The 12481-nt window shown below is 36.7% G+C and overlaps 1 protein-coding gene across 3 annotated transcripts in view; it reads left to right on the top strand.

The window, feature by feature from the left end:
- Positions 1 to 12481, top strand: part of BRIP1 (BRCA1 interacting helicase 1) — a 133294-nt gene that overhangs the window by 70006 nt on the left and 50807 nt on the right. For all 3 annotated transcript variants that reach the window (XM_059669774.1, XM_059669775.1, XM_059669773.1), the window contains 3 exons: positions 3428 to 3593; positions 3704 to 3844; positions 5562 to 5723. In XM_059669774.1, coding sequence (XP_059525757.1) covers positions 3428 to 3593; positions 3704 to 3844; positions 5562 to 5723 — 469 coding nt within the window. The remainder of the gene's footprint in view (positions 1 to 3427; positions 3594 to 3703; positions 3845 to 5561; positions 5724 to 12481) is intronic.

The following is a 12481-nucleotide window of genomic DNA, read 5'->3' as shown; positions in this document are numbered from 1 at the left end:
TACTATATCTATAGATAATATTAAAAATATATCTAAACGTGCAATTCTTTATCCAAAAAATGAGCATGTTCAAAAATTAAATGAAGAAATTTTGGATATACTCGATAGAGATTTTCACACATATTTGAGTGATGATTCCATTGATTCCACAGATGATGCTGAAAAGGAAAATTTTCCCACCGAATTTCTTAATAGTATTACTCCTTTGGGAATGCCGTGTCATAAATTAAAATTGAAAGTGGGTGCAATCATCATGCTATTGAGAAATCTTAATAGTAAATGGGGTCTTTGTAATGGTACCAGATTTATTATCAAAAGATTATGACCTAACATTACCGAAGTTTAAGTATTAACAGGATCTGCAGAGGGAGAGGTTGTTCTGATTCCAAGAATTGATTTGTCCCCATCTGACACTGGCCTCCCATTTAAATTGATTCAACGACAGTTTCCCGTGATGCCAGCATTTGTGATGACTATTAATAAATCTCAAGGACAAACTCTAGATAGAGTAGGCATATTCCTACTGAACCCATTTTCGCACATGGTCAGTTATATGTTGCTTTCTCTCGAATTTGAAGAGCATGTGACGTTACAGTTAAAGTTCTAAGTACTTCATCACAAGGGAAATTAGTCAAGCACTCTTCAACCTAGGTATGTGCCTTGACTAGGAATCAAACCCACAGCCTTTTGTTGTATGGAATGATGCTCCAACCAATTGAGCTACCTGGCCAGGGCTGTAGGAGTTGTTTATATACTAGAGGCCTGGTGCACATGCACTGGTGGGGTCCCTCAGCCTGGCCTGCGCCCTCTCATAATCCAGGACCCCTTGGGGGATGTCGGACTGCCGGATCCCCTGTGGGGATCGGGTGGAGACTGGCAATCCAACATCCCCAGAGGGATGTAGTAGTGCACGAAGTACAGGTGGTCGGGGAGGAGTCCAGCCAGGGTCAGGTGCTGCGCTGCTCCTGCTCATCTCTGCCCCACTGTGCTTGCCACCGCCGCAGCTCATTAGCGCTGCTGTGGAGGCGGGAGAAGCTTGCGCCACCACAGCTGCTCTTACCAGCTGTGAGTCTGGCGTCTGGCGCCTGTCAGCTGAGCAACGCTTCTGCTGTGGGAGCACACTGACCACCAGGGGGCAACTCCTGCATTGAGCGTCTGCCCCCTGCTGGTCATTGTGTGTCATAGCGACTGGTTGACCAGTCGTTCAGTTACTTAGGCTTTTATATATATAGACTAGAGGCCTGGTGCACTAAAATTTGTGCACTCGGGGCGGGGGGTCCCTCAGCCTGGCCTGTGCCCTCTCACAGTCTGGGATCCCTCGGGGGATGACCATCTGCTGGCTGAGGCCTGCTCCCCAGGGGATTGGGCCTAAGCTGGCAATCAGACATTCATCTGGCAGCCCGGCAGCCCTTGGGGGATGTCCACTTGCCAGCGGGGAGCAGACCTAAGCTGCAGTCGGACATCCTTAGCGCTGCTGAGGAGGCAGGAGAGGCTCCCACCACCACCGCTGTACTGGCAGTCATCAGCCTGCCTTGTGGCTGAGCAGAGAGTTCTCGGTCCACCAGAGGGCAGCTCCTGCATTGAGCATCTGCCCCCGATGGTCATTGTGTGTCATAGTGACCAGTCATTCCCAGTCTTTCTGCTGTTAGGGTCAGTTTGCATATTACCCTTTTACTATATAGGATAGAGGCCTTGTGTACGGGTGGGGGCTGGCTGGTTTGCCCTGAATGTTGTCCTGGATCAGGGTGGGGGTCCCGCTTGGGTGCTTGGTCAGCCTGGGTGAGGGGATGATGGCTGTTTTCAGGCTGCCCGCACCCCCTTCAGGGTGGGGGTCCCCACTGGGGTGCCTGGCCAGCCTGGATGAGAGGCTGAGGGCTGTTTTCAGGCAGGCCAAGCCTGTAACTGAAGCTCCCAGTCTCTCCTTTTTTTCTTTTTAAAAAAATATATTTTATTGATTGTTTTTTACAGAGAGGAAGGGAGAGGGATAGAGAGTTAGAAACATTGATGAGAGAGCAACATCGATCAGCTGCCTCCTGCACACCCCCTATTGGGGATGTGCCCGCAACCAAGGTACATACATGCCCTTGACTGGAATCAAACCTGGGACCTTTCAGTCCGCAGGCCAACGCTCCATCCACCGAGCCAAACCAGTCAGGGCTCTTTTTTTTTTAATTCTGGGATTTATTTACCTTCTGTAATTGAAACTTTGTTGCGGCTCCAGCTCTGAAGCCGGCTGGCTGAAGTTGCTTAGAGTGTAGCTTAGAGCTGGGCCCCGCAGGCGGGGAACCATGGCTTCCTCCATCACCGGGGCAACCAAGCCTCATGTACACTTCAGCTGCCTGGCTGCCGGCTGCCATCTTGGTTGGCAGTTAATTTGCATATCACCCTGATTAACCAATGGGAAGTGTAGCGGAGGTATGGTTAATTACCATGTTTGTCTATTATTAGATAGGATTCTGCATGTTAATCCTGTATCAGATATATGCTTTACAAATATTTTCTTCCATTCTATGGATGTCTTCTCACTCTCTTGATAGTATCCTTTATATATAAAAGTTTTAAAAATTTGAAGTCCAATTTATTTCTTTAAAGTCAATTTACTTACTTGTGCTTTTGGTATATCCAAGAACCATGGATAAATCTGATGTCATGAAGATTTCCCCCTATGTTTCTTCTAAGGGTTTTATAGTTTTTAGCTCTCAATATTTTTATAAAATTCTCTTCACAGATTGTAGGGTTCCTGCCTTGAACATCGAGATCTTAACTCTCTAAGAGAAAAATGGAGGACTGGTAGAGAATACCACATTTTATTCTCTTTAAGCCTAGGTGTTTATAGCCTCTGATTGAAAGAAATTATAAAATGATGGGATTATAGAGGCCATCTGGTTCAATACCTTTGTTAAAAATAAATGAAGACTGAGACCCAAATATTAAAGGAAGTTAACATTTTTGTAGTCTCCTGAACTTTTTAAACTTTCAGTAAAAATGAATGTTTTCCTACTTTCTCATGTAATAAAAAAGTTTAAGCGACTTTAGTTTTTTCTAAGAACAATGCTAGTTATCTATTTTATAACTAATGATGTAACAGAGTACAAAGAGCTCTGGACTAGGAGTTAGGAGGCTTGGATTTTAATTCTGGCTCTGCCATGATTTATCTAGTGTTTGATCATAGGGAGGAGAACGATAAAGGGTGGATGGTTAGATGATATCTAATCTCTATAAGAGGGGGTTGCTTCTAAGACTTAATGGCTTATTTTCTATCAGAATTACTGAATTTAATTAGTGGTAGGTGTTTCATAGGCAAAATATAATTTTGGGGAAGATACAGGACTCGGTTTTAATGTAATCAATTTTTTTCTTGTATGTGGCTGTGACAATATAGGTTTTATAAAGCTTTGCCATTTAATTAACATTTACTTTCATTTAGGTTTGCAGATGATTATAAAGTTGCTATTCAACAGACTTATTCTTGGATAAATCAGAGTGATATTTCTGATAAAAATGGGTTCTTTGTTCCACCAAAAAATAAGAAACGTTCACGACAGAAAACTGCAGTTCATGTGCTAAACTTTTGGTGCTTAAATCCAGCTGTGGTAAGCTGATTGTTGTATATGAAAATTCTATCTTCTAACTCAATACAAACAAATAAATGTGCTGACTCTTTTAAAGATGATTTTATATATCTAATGTTGTTTCCTTCTAGGCCTTTTCAGATATTAATGGCAAAGTGTGGACGATTGTTTTGACATCTGGGACGTTATCACCAATGAAATCCTTTTCATCAGAACTGGGTGTTACATTTACTATCCAACTGGAAGCTAATCATGTCATTAATAACTCACAGGTTAGGATTTTTTTTTGAAGGCGTTCAGGCTTTTTACTTCAATATAATTGCACATAAACAAATTGGAAGTACTAGCAAACAGATCCTGATAGGAATATCAACATTTCAGTTTTAGAATAAAGGAAAATCTGTCAGCTACTTGATAGTGTCAACAAAAAAGAAATACTAATGAATGCATTCCTTCAACCCACTGAATAAAAATATATACTTTGGGTGCAAAGACTGTATTTCAATTTCCTCATTTAAATAAGTTTTAATGTGTTTTTTTTAAAAATAAAAATGAAAACCAAAACAAAATTCAACTTCTTTACCATAGTTTCTATTGTTTAATTATTTATTTATGTGTTTCTCTTTTCCATTAGACTATGGTGTATCCTTGTTCTTCTTTTTATGTATACATTCTTCTACTGTACCTAGACTAACATCTATCTAGCATTAGTTAGCAAGTGTTGGGCACATATTTGAGTATCTGAAATGAATTAGAAGTACTCTTATGAGTCCTGTGACTTAAGATTTTAATTTTTTATAATAATACCATATAGATGTTACTTTAATTTTCCTAAAAATGTTTTTATTGTCATTTATTGATCTGTTTTCTGTTTCTTTTTCTTTTTTTTCAATCCTCACCTGAGGATATTTTTCCATTGATTTTTAGAGAGAGTGGAAGAGAGAAATAATTAATATTGATATAATAAAGTCAATATTTATATTTCTTTAGTTACTTTCAACCTATTTTTAAAATTCTTAATCCAGGATCCACACAAGAATTATATATTTCTTTTGGTTTTCATGTTTCTTTGGTCTTAAAAACAGTTTTCTTGCCTTTTTTTTTTTCCTATCTGACATTTTATGAAAAATTCAATTTACCTGTTTCCTTAAGGAAAGGCTTATAATTTGGACTTATCTGATTGTTTCTTTATCATAAGATTCTGGGTAAGCAGTTTGATAAGAATACTATACAGGTGGTATTGTTACTTTTCATTGCTTTGTGTCAGGAAACATGATGTCAGTTTTTTATGTTACTAGTTGATCATTTAAGTAATAATTGCTTAATATGGTGTCCGTCAGATGTTATCTTGTACAATGTACTTCAATCTTATACATTGTTTCAAAATATAATATTATTACATTTTTTAGCAATCTGAACTGTTTGTATTTTCTGTGGATTACTAATAAAGTCTGTTCTTTCTCTTAATCAAATTAACTACACTAAGGCTAGATCTGTGTGAGTTAGAGGAATTGCATAGAGCTGTAAAATTTCGTGAGTTTGATTTTTTTTATGACTGTAGATCTTTGAATATCAGTGAATTTATGAAAGAGTAGTTCATGTCATAGTTGAATCTTAGAAACTTGTCTATAGCAGATCATACCAGTCCTTACCTCTAATACTTTGGACTATTTCTGATTTATCCATTCCATTTGTTCACATAATCCAACATAATTTTGTTACATGCTTAATTGTGCAAAGCCATTTAGGGAATAGATAAGTGAAACCCTTTTTGCTTTTATCCTAGGAGAATTCAATGATCTGCCTAAAAATAAAACTTTTATAAATTAAATCTATATATAATTATATAAAGGGAATTTAAAAATAAATTTCCTCTAAACTTGTTGCTTGATCTTCTTTTGATATATATGTAATTAAGGCTCCCAACTAAATTCTAAATTGCCTGCCTAGTTTAGGTATAACTCTAATACTAATATATTTATATTCTAGGTTTGGGTTGGCACCATTGGGTCAGGACCCAAGGGTCGGAATCTCTGTGCTACCTTCCAGCACACAGAAACATTTGAGTTCCAGGATGAAGTGGGAGCACTTTTGTTATCTGTGTGCCAAATTGTTGGCCAAGGAATTTTGTGTTTCTTGCCATCTTACAAGGTAGGGGAATACTTATTGTTTCTTTTGCCTTTAGAAAATCATGTGGGATTACCATGATAAGATTCTTAGGGCTAGAAGCAACAGGGGACTTATAGTTTTCTAAACATCATATGTTGTTTTACTTATTTATTGATTAAGGCACTGCCTAATTGTTCTATTACTGTTTTACTTGACAGTTTAAAGACTAAAAACGTTTTGAAGCAGTGCTTGTTATATAAGGGGACTATTTATGTGTATGGGATTTTTATTCTTAGAGGTAGCTTGATATTTTCATAGTTGAAGGGAAAAGGAGCGTTCTTTTCCACTTTCATAGATTACACTTTTGAAAGTTTCAGTAATTTGAATCTAAAGTCAACTTTCTTGGTTGTCTATATTTTTACTTCATGTAAATGACTTTTTTCCTTGTTTTTAGACTCACTCTGATTTTCAATAATATTTTCTTGAGTTAAATTGAGTTATAATATCTTAGTGTTAATAGCTAAAGAATTAAAACCACATATAATTTCTGAGAGTAATATATTTATCAAAATCAAAGCTAAATTCCAATGTAGAGAAGTGGCATTTCCTTTTCTTTTTTCATATGAAGTTATATATGTAAGGACAGTCGTAGAAATAATATATATGAATGGCAATATTGATACTTTTGGCTTTTCTACTGTCTTTTCATCTACATACATACTGCTGTGGTCTAAATATATCCCCAAAATTTTATATTTTGAAATCTTAACCCCCCAAGATGATAACATTAAGCAGTGGGAGGTGCTTAAGTCATGAGAATAGAATCCTCATGAATAAGATCAGTGTCTTATCAAAGAGGCTCCAGAGAGATCCCTTGCCCCTTTCACCATGTGAGAACACAGCAAGAAGGCGCCAGCTATGAACCAGGAAGAGAGCCCTCACCAAATGTGGTCACACTGGTGCCTTGATCTTAGACTTTTCAGCCTCCAGAACTGTTAATAAATTTCTGTTGTTTCTAAGCTACCCAGTCAGGAGTATTTTGTTATAGCAGCCCTATTGGGACTAAGAGACATACTTTGTTAGCTAGAGATGCAGTGAATTAGTCCTCCTAGAGATAAACTGAAGGAATTGTTTTTACAAGAAATTTAATCAGATCTTTTTACAAGAATTTCTAAAAATAAAATGGACATAAACATCTTTAAAATATTTAATACAAAGCAATATTTATTCCAGAGTGTGAACATCTACACTAAATAGTTATATTAAGGCCAAAACCGGTTTGGCTCAGTGGATAGAGCGTCAGCCTGCGGACTGAGAGGTCCCAGGTTCGATTCCGGTCAAGGGCATATACCTGGGTTGCGGGCACATCCCTGGTGGGGGATGTGCAGGAGGCAGCTGATCGATGTTTCTCTCTCATCGATGTTTCTAATTCTCTCTATCTCTCTCCCTTCCTCTCTGTGAAAAATCAATAAAATATATTCAAAAAAAAAATAGTTATATTAAGGATAACCAATAATTAAGCCTGGAACTAAAGTAACGCAATATCTTAACACATTAATAAAACCTTTTTATATTTTCTAATCACAGTGGTAAAAAGTGAGCCAGGAAATGCCCAGTTGAATAAATGAACAATTTCATTTTTTGCTAAGCTTCAAAGATGTGGTAAGAATGATTCTTTACATGCTAGGAACCAGCTTTGTATGTTTTTTTCTTAGTATTTATGAAGGAGAACCAAATCTAATGTAAAGTTATTTCAATGGACAGTAATATAATTGTCAATGAAAAAGTTACAGTGGAAAACAGCCTGAACAATAAATCATACCTTCTGGTTCCAGTGTTTTCAAATGATATAATTTTCATTAGCCAGTTTCAGCAGTTTAAAATATATTATAGCTAAATGAATCAACTAAAATTTATAGGCATTAGTACTTTTCTGTTCATTGGGTACTTGTCTTTGGTAAAGACACCAGGCACCAAGCTTTTTATGTGTATGTTTAAGTTCTCTAAGAAAAAAAGTGATGAAATATCAATCTTTACAAATAGACATGTTCAAAAGTGAAAAATAGGTCCATCAGACCCTAATAGTATACCCAGGTTTAAAAACCTTTAATAATTCCTTATTTTCTGAAAGACTGAGCCTAAAATATTTTGCTCTCCCCATAGTGTTGGTTATTTTTCAGCCTTATTCCTAGCATGCCCCCATCCTGTATATACCTTTATTTTAGGCACATTGCATTATGCATGCTTAGAACTGTCATGCATTTTCATACCTACCTATGTGTGGTAGGCAGAATTGTAAGATGGCCCCCCAATATTCCTGGCCTCTTGTGTATACATTCTTTCCCCCACTTATTCATTCAAACAGTAATATAGGTACTGCTGTGAAGGGATTTTGCATAAGAAATCCCTTAAGATAGGGAGAGATTATCTATTTGGTCCGGATCTAATCCCACAAGCCCTTTAAAAGCAGAGTTTTCTACAGTTGGTTGCAGAATAGGAGGTCAGAGAGACATGATCTAGCTTGCTTGGAAGAAAGCAGATGTCTGTGTTGTAAACTGACGATGGGAGAGGTAGGGAATGTGGCAAGGAATTGCAAGTGGCCTGTAGGAGTTGAGAGCAGTTCTGGCCAATAGCTGGTAGGAAGTGAATTCTTTCAACAGCCAGACCTTGGAAGAGAACCCCAAGTCCCAGATGAGAACTGCAGCCCCAGAAGACACATTAATTTTGAAACCCTGAGTAGAGAATCCAGTTGGGCTGTGCTTGGACTCGTGACCTAGAGATATAATAAACTAGAGGCCTGATGCATGAGATTCATTCAAGAGTAGGCCTTCCTTTCCCCAGCTGCCAGAACTGGCTTCCCTCCCAGCCTCAACTTCGTCCGAAGGTTTTCCAGAAGGACCTCTGGTCTAATTAGCATATTATGCTTTTATTATTATAGATAGACTGTTTTAATAAATAGGTTGTTTTTATGCTACAACATGGATGGACCTGGAGGACATTATGTTAAGTGAAAGTAGCCAATCACAAAGAGACAAATACTGTGATTCCATTTATATATGGTAGCTAGAGTAGTCAAATTATAGTAACAAAAAGTTAGAAGGTTAGTTGCCAGGGCTGGGGGAAGAAGGGAATGAGCTGTTTAATAGCTTTAATTTTGCAAGATAAATAGAGTTTTGGAGATAGGTTGTACAATAATGTGAGTATACTTAACCTAACTGACCTATAAACTTAAAAATGGTTAAGATGGTAAATTTTATGCTTTGTATATTTTACCACAGTTTAAAAAGGATTATTATTATTATTTTGGCGTTGTAAATTTCTTTTTTTTTCCTAGTGGATCTTCTCCACTAGATTGTTGAAATGGTGTTTTTTTCCAAAGTATCTCACCTTCAAGTTTTATAGCAACAGGTTTATAGCAGATTCAGGTTGGCAGTACCTGAAAGTAGTAGCATGTTTTAGGAAACACTATAGTGGTTACATCTTATTTATCTTCTTCCCAGCCTAGATTCTACTTCGATTATAATAGTGCAGGTACAGTGACCTCATTATAGTTTACTTTAATTATTAGCCTTTTAATAGAGGGATAAAAAATGAGTTGCTTTTTTTTTTCTCCTAGAATTAATCTACTCTGGTAAGGAATGAAACATAAAAATGTATTTGTGTGAATAAGTTTATTTGTTCAGATTTCAGCCAACATTTAGTAAGCCAGTACTTAACTCTAAAGTTGCAAAACTGATCAAATATATGCATTTTAATCAAATATTTTCTTCAGTCATTGATGAACCCAACTATGTTGATCAATAAAAAGAAATTCAGAATTTATGTTTTAAAGAGTCAAGAATTTTTTCCATACATAAATAGCTATTCAGTTCTTATTTTCTATCCAAGAGATTTCAACAAAGTAGATTATCATGAACTATATGAGTTATTTCTGAAATTCTACTTTATTTGAAATTTTTTACATTGTGTATATCATTGTATATTTTTATCATAATGTATCAATAAATGACTGTAAATAAACATCAGTAACAGTAGTGCAGTTCTAACATTTTCAGAGTCCTCATTCTTTTCACAAAATTATGTCAGGGAATTTTCCTTATGAGAGAGAGTACTGTAGGACCTTTCATTTTTATTAAGCCAAGAACTAAAATGGATCTTACACTTCAGGACGATATTCCTCCATATTATTCTTCCTAGTGCATTACTGACTGCGTCCAAATTTGTTGAAAATTTGATCTTGAAATATAACTGAGCCTCTTGAGGTGAAGATGCTGAATCAGATATCACGATAAAACTAGCATATAGGAAGTTGTTTCAATAGAAATTAATATTTTTCATATTTTATGTTTGAATACAGATGTTTGAGTACAGTAAGATTTAAGCATATATTTTTATTGTAATTTAAAAAGTTATGAAAAACAATACTAGTTTATTTTTAATTTTTATTATTATTTATAAGGAACTATATTTTATTCCTAACATGTGCCATCTATAGGTACATTATAACTGAATAAAGTCTAGTAAAAATTTCTTAAATATTGAAATGAATAGTGAAGAATCACCTTCATATGGAAAAATATGACAGGTTTTACATATAAGTAAATTATGTGAAAAAGATTACAAAAGATGGTAGTCTGTTTAGGCAGGCCTATTAGAAAGCATTAAGACTTGAGTACTGGCTATTAAAGTGAGTAAATGGCAATATTATAAAGTTAAACACATGCCAAAAAACATTTTCCAGAGGACTAGGATTGTAACAATACCATTAATGAGGGCAAAGAGGTTTTAATGCAATTTGCACTTTCTAAAGTTTCAAAAAGAGGCTTTGAGTCAGTGCATTATTAATGTACTGAACATCTGGAACTGTGTAAAAGCTATAGACATTGAGCAAATGCAGGATTTCCCCACTAGGTTGCATTCTAACTTACTGCCTCCCCAGTGAGATACCAGTTTTAAGAAGTCTGAAAAAGTAAAATGACAATAACCAGATAAGGCACAAACATTCCAAAGTGTCTTTTAATTTGTGAGATCTGACAAAAAAAGTATCTGAGTTCACCAAATCCAAATGATGTGAACACCAACTAGTAGATTAAATCACCTATGTCACTATATGTGGGTTAGTCTCTTTGTGTGAATAGTATTTGCTCTTTATGAGCTAAGTAAACTATTTTATAATAGCGATGCCTCACATTTTTCATATATATGTCTTAAAACCGAGAGATGGCTTCATGTCAGTGTACTTTCCTCTAAGTTATTTGACTTTTAGATACCTAGTTGTGATACTTAAGAGAATTTAAAAATCAACTGGATTATGTATGTGTTTAGTTATTTGTATGATTTCTCTGGTAAGGGGGAAGTAATTAAACTATATAAATGTGCAGTTTGAGTGATCATGGAAAAGCTGTAGACCTAAATATTTTGTTATCTAAAACTGAAATTTTGCTATGGACCATTTTCATAAAAATAATTAGTATTTTTTGCTATGTTTTCTAAATGCAGTAGGAATCCATTTGAGGCTCTAGACTTAATTTTAATGGGATTATACTAGCTACTGCATGGAAAATGGACTGTAGAGAGTAAGATGACTATATAGGAGTCTACTGTAATAACTCATGGGAGAGATGGTGGTGCCTTGGACCACTGTGGTAGCAGTATTTTTGGAGTCTAGATAAAATTTGAAAGTAGCACTGGCAGGATTTGCTGATAGATTGGATGTGCATCATGATAGAAAGAGTGAGTCAGGTTTTCTTAGTGGACATTTTTCTTTTTGTTCTCTATTGTAAGTCATTCTCATCCAAGTGCATTCTTTCAGGAACATCTATTGTCTTGGTTTCCCAGTTTATAATTCAATTCTGATTTCTTCACTAAGTAACACAGCTTAAAGAAAAAACTCAATGCTGTGTGACTCCTCTATTCTCAGTAATCTATTACAACACAACTTCACGTCTCGAGATGTGTGGGTTTTTACAGTTTTTACGCATCAACCAATTCTGCGACTCCAGCTACAATTTAACTCATTTTGAACACTATCCACCTAGAGATAGCATCATATCCCAGCGGTTAAGAACTCCATCCCACAAGACTGGCTAAAGATTCTCAGGTTCAGTTAATTTGCTAAAGTAGTTCACAAAACTAAGAGAAACATGGACTTACCTCCACCAATTTATTATAAAAGATATTATAAAGGATACAGATGAACAGCCAAATGAAGAAGTGTATGGGATGAGATCTAGGAGGATCTCAAGTACTGGAGCTTACTCCCTCCTGCATAAGGAGGAAGGTCTCTGAACTCCATGCTTTTGGATTTTAATGGTGGTTTCCTTACGTAGGCTCGATTGATTAAATCATTGGCCATTGGCCATTGGCCATTGATTTAATCTCTAACCCTTCTTCCCTCCCTGGAGGTTGGGGGTGTCCCAATCCTCTAATAATATGGTTGATTCCCCTGGCAACCATCCACCATCTTAAGGTTACTTAGGGACTGTCCAAAAGTCTAATTAACATATACTCAGGTGTGGTTCAAAAGGGCTTGTTATAAACAAACTAGAGGCCCGATGTATGAAATTCATGCAAGAGTAGGTCTTCCTTCCCCTGGCTGCCGGCACCAGATTCCCTTTGGCACCCGGGACCCTGGCTTCCCTTCAGCCACCAGCAGGCACCCAGAACCCAGGCTTTGCTCCAGCTGCCAGAAGGCACCCGGGACCCGGACATCCCTCCGGCAGCTGGCAGACACCCGGGACCCAGACTTCTCTCCGGCCCCAGCTTTGTCTGGAAGGACTTCTGGTCTAATTAGCATATTA

Source organism: Myotis daubentonii, chromosome 16 (genome assembly GCF_963259705.1).
Source record: "Myotis daubentonii chromosome 16, mMyoDau2.1, whole genome shotgun sequence".
NCBI lineage: Eukaryota > Metazoa > Chordata > Mammalia > Chiroptera > Vespertilionidae > Myotis > Myotis daubentonii.
This window is presented reverse-complemented; position numbering and strand designations above follow the sequence as displayed.